The sequence below is a fragment of the Hibiscus syriacus genome, unplaced genomic scaffold (assembly GCF_006381635.1).
Source record: "Hibiscus syriacus cultivar Baekdansim isolate YM2019G1 unplaced genomic scaffold, ASM638163v2 tig00110610_pilon, whole genome shotgun sequence".
NCBI lineage: Eukaryota > Viridiplantae > Streptophyta > Magnoliopsida > Malvales > Malvaceae > Hibiscus > Hibiscus syriacus.
Genome location: NW_024062800.1, coordinates 7,709,272 through 7,717,984, shown reverse-complemented (window position 1 = coordinate 7,717,984; position 8,713 = coordinate 7,709,272). Strand labels below are relative to the sequence as shown.

Here is an 8,713-nt window from a genome sequence, read left to right as displayed (position 1 = left end):
ACCCAAGGTAATTCATCTACTTTCACTTTTTCTTCTACTGCACCTTTTACCGAGGATATTGAATCAAAAAATGACTTCAATGAATAATATGCTAGTAGCATTCTAATAGAAGACACTGATCTTCAGCCACTTAGCCTTACACCATTGGAATCAAAAGATGTAATTGAAAGTCACATGATGAAATTTTCTGAGGAGGGTGGGAAACCACAAAAAGAAAGACACTAAAAAAGGCAACAATGAAAAAGGTCACAACCCATAAAAGTCAAGAAAATGACCCACGAGAGGTGAGTGATCCTTATTGTGAGAAGAAAAAAGTAACTTTAAATCTTTGTGTGAGCACAAAAGAATTGCGAGAGAACATTCTTCACAAAAAGCCTTGCATCCTTGTTCGCTTTAGGGAATCTTTTGTTTCTATTTCTAACATTAACAATGATTTGTCTAGTGTGATTATTTCTCTTTTACAGGATTTTTGAGAAGTATTAGGTAATCCACCTGACGGGTTACTACCGAAAAAGATGAAAACAATCAAACTGATCCAATTCAACATTCCATCATACCTCATCGAACAAACAATCTCAAAGAAACCAAAGAGTTTGATTTGCTGCGTAAAGGCTACATCCAGGAAAACCTTAGTCATTATGCCATCTTAGTGACGAAACAATAGCTAAACCACGACAAAGGTAAGGACGTTGTTTACTTTGATGATATTCTTATCTAATCACCTTGTCTTGATTTTCATCTCTCCCACTTCCGCTCGGTTCTTGATGTTCTCTAACGAGAACACTTTCATGCTAACATGGACAAGTACTTGTTTTGTAAGTTTGTCTTTTTAGGCTTTATAATAAGTGCATAGAGAATCCATGTCAATGTTCAAAAGGTAAAGGCAATTCAAGAATGGTCCACGCCATCTTCCATACCCAAGGTAAGATCTTTCCACTGCTTAGCAACCTTCTACCGCCGTTTTGTCAAAGATTTATCTACCATTGCCGTACCTTTGATGAAAATAACCAAAAATTTGGTTGAATTCAAATGGGGACCACAAAAACAATAAGAATTTGAACTTCTTAAAGGTATGTTATGTTATGCCCCTATTTTTCATCTTCCAGATTGTTCCAACACTTTCGAGTTAGAATGTGATGCAAGAAACACTTTTTAGTAAAATATCATGTCATCAAACTAATATCATTTAATGTCTGAATGATCGAAATGTTATTATATATCGATAATGTATGTGATTAAAAATAATTTTTTTAAAAAATTGATGACCGAAGGTAAACAAAATTAAAACAACAATGATTATTTTGATAGTTTACCTTTTAATTTATTCAAACGTGGCCGCATAATCCACGCGAACGGAACATAAAATATAATATTCAGGTTGTTAAAAGATTGATCGGATAAAAAGTTAATGAGGTGTATAAAACAATTAATTTTATACTGATGTAAATGAAATCTAAAATTACTTTTATTTAATCCGAGTTAAAAACTAATGGTCGACTGGATTTAACAAGTGCGTGGTCTTGTCTTGTTATACTAATTTTAGAGATTTAACCTCAGAAAAATAAAGACAACAAAGAAAATCAAAGATTCACAGGAAATCAGCTGCTTGTAGACATCAAACTTCGTTTACGCGAATATCTGATTTAATAAAGGGATCGACCCAAGGAGTGCTGAGTGCGGCGTGGCGTGTAGGGTACAATTGTATTCCGTAGAAATTTTAAATTTTTAATATTTCAATTATTTTTATTTTTTTATTAATTATCTAATTTCATACATTAAGATTTTATAATTTCTCATTTTTAAATTTTTTTAAATATAAATAGCTGTGACATAAATTCCTTGTGATGTAACCGGCATTAGGCAATGAAGACTAAAACTTGTAGATTATGCCATCATGGTTTTTCTAAGATTAAAAAATGATAACAGAAAAAACAAGAACATTGGAAAGAGAAAATAGGGATTGAGGATGAAGAAGCTAACCTTTGATCCAAGCTAGCTCGCGAATTCCGTCACCAATTTCAATGGACTAACGAACTTCAGTTGAATTTTTTTGCATTTTCTAATCTTCAATGTTGAAATTTCTTCAGCACCTTTTTCTCGAAACGCTGAAACAAGGAACCGATATTTTCATCTCCATCGCCGATCGCATCGAAATCATTGTTGAGATCAAAGGCTTCGTTTCTCCAGCTGCCTCTGTTAGAATTGCTGGAATCATTTTCCGCAAACACATTGAGTTCGTCAACGGGCCACTCAAATCCGTAGCCATCTCTCTTGAATTTCGTCTCTAATTTTGCCTTCTTTGAACGTCCAATCTTGGATGAGAGCGCTGCCAGAAGTATCGGATCTAGGTAATCTTCCAGCTTCTTTTTAACCGTTCCGCTCTTTTTCAAAGTCGGATTCAATGGCGAAGAGTTTAACCATTCCCTGCAAAAAAGGAAGTTTTGCAATTTAAATCAAAGAAAAGAAAAAAAAAACGGTACGAGGGAGAATGAAGCTCGGCGGGGCGGCGGAGGCGTTTTTTGATGTCCTCTATTGTGGACAGAGGATTGGAATATTCTGGTTTTGCGTTTTCTTTCATCTTTTTAGGGCCTTAAATTCCACCGATACTTGCGTTTATCAGTTTATTATCAGCTAACTTGTGGTTCTTTTACCTATATATTACATCTTAAGAAAATCAAATATCAAAATAGCATTCATTAGAGGTTATTTATTGACATAATACTCTTCAAATTAAATTTAATAAAGGTGTAAATGATTGGACCTACTTTTATATACATGACACTTGAAACCAAAAAAATGCACTAATAACTGGATGTATTTATTGCCTACATGACACGATCTTAGGAATAACACGTCTTTCACAGATTTTGTATGTAAAGGACCAAAATCAAAAAATTAAAGTTAAAAGAAAATGGCAAAAAATATATAAATTGACTTCGATTATAGAGGGTTACTTTGTTGAGTCTCTCGACTATTAAAAGTCATAAAATGAATTTCATTTATAAGAAACTACTTTGTTGAGCCCTCTTACTATTAAAGTTATAAAAGGGTAACATTCATATGTTCCAAACTCATCGTTTTTTGTTAAAAAATTAGCAACCGTCTAAGTTTGACATGAACATTTTGATTGTGATATTATAAAATTTGATCCCAAAATCTTTTGAATTGTATTCTGTGGATTGACTCTATATTTATATTATGTCATCGAATTAGTTCTTGAAATATTATATTGTTGAACCAGTGTTTGAAAGCAATAATAGTATTAGTAAACATTCTTAAAATATGATTTCATCATATCTCAACCAGTAAGTTAACGTCAAACTCATACGATCATCATTTTTTAACAAAAAAATCATGTTTCAAACATATAAATAGTTGAGTGATCATTTTATAACTTTCAATAGTTGAGGGACTCACACATCATCATCCTATATTTAATAAATCCTTTTATAACTTTTAATAATAAAAAATTAATAAAATAATGTTCTATAATTAAGCATACTTACCCTAAAAAATATACAAACTTTATCCCATAAAGAAACACGGGCCATAAATATTAGTATGAATATGAATCAAGTAGGATAAAGACGATAACACATATATGAGTCTATATTCTAATATGTTCTAAATATTATATTTAGAAATTTAAAAAATTCCTATCTAATCAATATGAAATATGATAATACAAATCTCATATTAATTATAAATCAATAATATGGTTAAATATTTAGATATAATTTTTTAAATACATATTTATTGAATGATTAAAAATAAAACTCAAACGTATATAATTATTCTTCGATTTATATTTGTGTTAACACATGTTTCAGATATATATTGTGTGTATTTCTTCCTTTTACAGAAATCTTATTTATATTTTTTCGACAAATATTTTCACATTTTTCTATTTTCATCCTTTGATGCACCTTTCATATCACATAGAGAAAAATATCTTATTTCTCTTTATACTCATAACATATTCAATCAGATGTTGTGAGCTTCAAAACAAAATATAATCTATTTAGACATTAATCGGTCAAGATATAATTTTGGACTAACATGTACTAACTAATGTGTATATCATATTTTATAATCAAAATACTTTCATGTATCATGATTTCACAATATATATTATTTAATGTTCATGAAACTATATCAAAGATATAATCACAATAATTTTAAATAAATAAATATATTTAAAAATTTTAATGAACAAGAAACACAATATGAATAATCTTAGAGAAAAAAAAGAAACAAACATGAAGTGATGTTTTCGTATTTACGCCCCCTACCTTTATCATCCTTCTTCATCCTACCATGTTTTTTCCCTTCATGTTCGGTTGTAACGACAGTTCACACTTTGCTGTGTCCCCCCCCCCTAATAATGTGATCTTGAGCAGAGTATGGGAAAACGATAATTTTGGCAAGAACAAATCTAAATCTTGAATAAAAATTAACCAAGAATTATTGGCAATGGAATGAACGAAACAAGAATAATGAACCCATTTTTCACATAAAGATATCCTATAAAATTAAAAATAAATTAAAATAAATTTAGCCTTCCAATTATAGAGACTGACACATGTTGTAATTTAACTAGAGAATTAATATTTTATTTTAATTAAAATTAGGATGAAATTTGCATATTGTGTGAGTAATAAGGACCAAATATATAATTATACTGAAAAGTTAACTGAGAAGTTATTCTCTCGGTTAAATTCTAACTGGCACGTCACCTCCACCATTAAAAGTTAACGGACAATGACTTGATTGAACCATTTAAATAGTTGGGTGGTCTATTTGATCAAATTGAAACATCGATGGTCAAAATGATTTTTTATCATAGTTGAGTGGTCATCCGAGTAGTTTACCCAAAGATAAAATATTGAGAATTATAAATTATAGATTATAGATAAGTAGTTGTCATGATATGACGTGTTTTATAGAAAGGAAGAAAAACAATTATACTAGTTTGATGTAGTATTATAATTGTTGTTATTCTTTAAGTTCCCGGATTCGATTATCAGGAATGTTTGGGGTGTGAGTGTTCAACGTCAAATGGTTAAGAGTTATTTTTAAACAGATACTATCTTGTACTAACCCCAAATTAACCAAAAAATATTTTATCTATTAGCATGATACTTAGAATATTGTAACAACAAAAGGGTATGTATACACTATCATCTACCAAGTAATAAAGTTGATGCACTTGCATGCTTAAGTATCATTTTCCAAATATATTAGTGATTACTTAAGGAATTGTTATGCATCAAAACATAAACTTTGTATAATTGACGTAGTGAACAATGTCGAAACAATGTAAATGAAAACAAAATATAAAGTAAAAGGGATTACGAAACTAGCAAATGAAGCAAATGGTCGATTCAGACAAAATATTATGAAATGTCAAAAATCAACATGCATTTAACAATGTTGTAACAATAAGATTGATGTGTCTAGAATTAATCTAGCAGGTTATTCCTCTCTTAAAGTAATATAATCTTTATTATGAGTTTCGATTCATATATATTATTGCCCAATCGTGATTCTAGTAAGAGATTGAATTGCTTGCTTTGAACGGAAGATGATTGAAGTTGTAGTTTGGATGGAATGAAAGTATAGCGAAGGTATGGGTTGGTAATGGCGTGGAATGTGTAAGATGTATTGAAAAGAAAATGGATTGTGACCCTCTAACTATACGGAGTTAGGAACCAGCAATATAAAGAGATGGAATCGAAGTTGAAGTAGATGGAACGTGACCCACTAGCTATAGATGAGCTAGGAGCCAACGCTATAATAAAAGGAAATGGATGAAGACAACAAGACTATCTTGAAGCCGATAAAGTTCTACAATAGAACAAGAATGAAAGCAACCTCTCAAAGATGTTTTATATATTCAAATGTGTCTCTACAAATGATCCCAAGGTGCCTATTTATAGTATTTCTTAGCAACATATGAAAAGACCCAAAAGATGAAAACATTTTCATCAATTTAGCAATAAAATGCACTTGAATGCTTTGTTTTCTTATGTTCAAGGTTGGCTGAATATTCTAGATCACTTTGGGGATGAATCTAGATAATTTGAAGCTGAATTTGGCCTTAATTTAGTCCAAGGGGTGGAAGACTCTTGCTATTCCATGCCAAAAATTGTCTTAATAAGTGAATTAAATCACCCTTCATTGCTTGTTCCCTTGAAGAATATGAACAACCCTTGAATTTAGATGATAACAATCAGCTTTGAATGCCTTGAATGGGTGAATTAAGAGTCCTTCAATGGCTTGTCACTTGGCTGAAGTTGAAAAGACTCTCCCTTGGCTCAAACTCATCCACATCATCCATGCATAAAATTCCCGTACCAAAATTCCAGCCTACACTGTCTTCAATAAATCGATCATATCTCAAGCTTCTGATATCGAATTAAGGTGATTCAAAAGGCGTTGAAAAGCTAAGAGATAGAGAAATAATGTACAATTGATTTCTAGAATCAAACACATCTGTATCGTATCCAGAATTGGAAGACATTTTGACTGACATTCTTGCATCTGATGAAACCGTTTAACTTCTCTCATGCTCCTAGATACAAAGGTGAACTTTATTCAATATTTAATTGAAAACATGCATGAAACAATTAAGAGTTAGTTTAATAAATGAACTAGTTTAATAAATGAACTAGTCTGATGAATGAACTACTTCCCTAAATAAACTATATGATTTAAATGCAATGAATGCTTGAATGAACAACATACTTATTAAATGCAATGAATGTTATGCAAACTTCAAATTCTCATGAAAAATCATGCATAAGCAACGTAAAGTGTTCCTCCCTTGTTATTCCTCCTTCATCACATCCCAAACTTGATGTAAACATACTCTCCGTGGCTTCTTGAAACTCCTTATCCATTGCTCGTGTGATGGGGCCACTTGGGTACTTCTCTGGGTCTTTGTTATTGGCGATCATATCAGTCTCTCCCTCTTTAAGGTTATTTGTCCCTAAATCGTCACCTATAGCATAAGGAGACAAGTCAACAACATTGAAGGTTGCACTAACATTAAACTTACCTGGAAGATCTAATTGATAGGTGTTGTCATTGATCTTCTTGACTATTTGGAATGTTCCATCTCCACGAGGAATTAATTTGGACTTTCGTTGAGCAAGAAACCTTTATTTCCTCATGTGTAGCCACACCCAATCCCCTTGCTCAAAAGTAATTTGCTTACGACCCTTGTTTGCTTGCTTCTCATATTCAATAGTTCGCTTTTTAATGTTCTCCCTTACTTGTTGATGAAACTTCTTAACAAACTCAGCTTTGTTAAGTCCATCTTTGTTCACAATTTGATCATAGGTAATGGTAACAAGTCTATCAGTGTTAATGGATTGAACCCATACACCACTTCGAAAGGCATGTGCCCCATAGTAGTATGGATTGAACGGTTGTATGCAAACTCCACATTGGTAAACTCTCCTCCCATGTTCTTAAATTCTTTCGAATGATGTATCGAAGTAACATGGAAAGTACTCGGTTCACTACTTCAGTTTGGCCATCTATTTGAAGGTGGAAAGTGGTGAAGAATAGTAGCTTAGTACCAATCTTACTCCATAGGGATCTCTAAAAGTGGCTTAAGAACTTCACATCCCGATCAGACACAATAGTTCTGGGTATGCCATGTAACTTTAAAATTTCCCTGAAAAATAAAGTAGCAATATGTGAGGCATCATTAGTTTTATTACAGGGAATGAAATGAGCCATTTTTTAAAATTAATCAACAAATACAAAGATGGAGTCTTTGTTGTTCTTTGTACGTGGAAGCCCTAGCACAAAATCCATTGAACTATCCATCCATGGTACTTCTAGTATGGGTAGTGGCGTGTAAAGTCCATGTGGAATGACTTTAGATTTGGCCTTCCTGTAAGTAATGCAACGCTCAGATAACCTTTCCACATCTCATTTTATTTTGGGCCAATATAGGTGTTCTTGAAGTATAGCCAAAGTCTTTGCTATCCCAAAATGTCCCATTAATCCTCCTTCATGGGCTTCCTTAGTGAGCAATTCTCGCATGGAACCTTGAAGGATGCATAGTCTCCATTCCTTGAATAGAAAACCATCATGCTTAAAGTATTTATCAATATTCCCTTTCTCACAAGCTTTGTAAATTTCTCCAAAATCAGAGTCAGAAACATATAAGTCTTTAATAAAAGTAAAACCCAACAACTTAGATTCCAAACTGTTTAAAAGAACATACATTTATGACAATGCATCATCAACTATATTCTCCTTGACTTTCTTGTACTCAATAACATATGGAAAAGTTTCAAGAAACTCTACCCATTTGGCATGCCTTTTGTTGAGTTTATGATGCCCCTAAATATGTTTCAACACCTCGTAATCGGTGTGAATGATGAACTTCTTAGGCCAAATATAGTGTTTCCATGTTTCTATTACCTTCACAAGAGCATACATCTGTTTGTCGTAAGTAGGATAGTTAAGCATAGCTCCACTTAATTTCTCACTAAAATAGGCTATAGGACATCCACCTTGAGACAAGACTTCTCTAATTCCTACACCTAATGCATCACATTCAATTTCAAAAGTTAAATTAAAATCAGGTAGAGCAAGTAAAGGGGCATGGATTAACCAATATTTAATGCTATTAAAGGACTTCTCTTGATCTTCCCCCCCAAAAGAATTTAGAATTCTTCTTAATAACACTTGT

At 32.2% G+C, this 8,713-nt stretch overlaps 1 protein-coding gene across 1 annotated transcript; it reads right to left on the bottom strand.

Moving 5' to 3' along the window:
* Positions 1–2,066: 2,066 nt before the first annotated feature.
* Positions 2,067–2,598, bottom strand: LOC120135707. Its single transcript, XM_039151928.1, has 2 exons — positions 2,481–2,598; positions 2,067–2,424 (listed from the first exon to the last, which is right to left on the bottom strand). Exons 1-2 carry the CDS (start codon positions 2,576–2,578, stop codon positions 2,067–2,069), a joined length of 456 nt encoding a protein of 151 aa, XP_039007859.1. The 5' UTR covers positions 2,579–2,598.
* Positions 2,599–8,713: the final 6,115 nt, after the last annotated feature.

Excerpts from the sequence above, each read along its gene's own strand:
- LOC120135707 (XM_039151928.1), bottom strand. The coding sequence starts at position 2,578 with ATGAAAGAAAACGCAAAACCAGAATATTCCAATCCTCTGTCCACAATA. Across the intron at positions 2,425-2,480 it reads GCCGAGCTTCATTCTCCCTC|GGAATGGTTAAACTCTTCGC; the intron begins GTACCGTTTTTT and ends CCTTTTTTGCAG.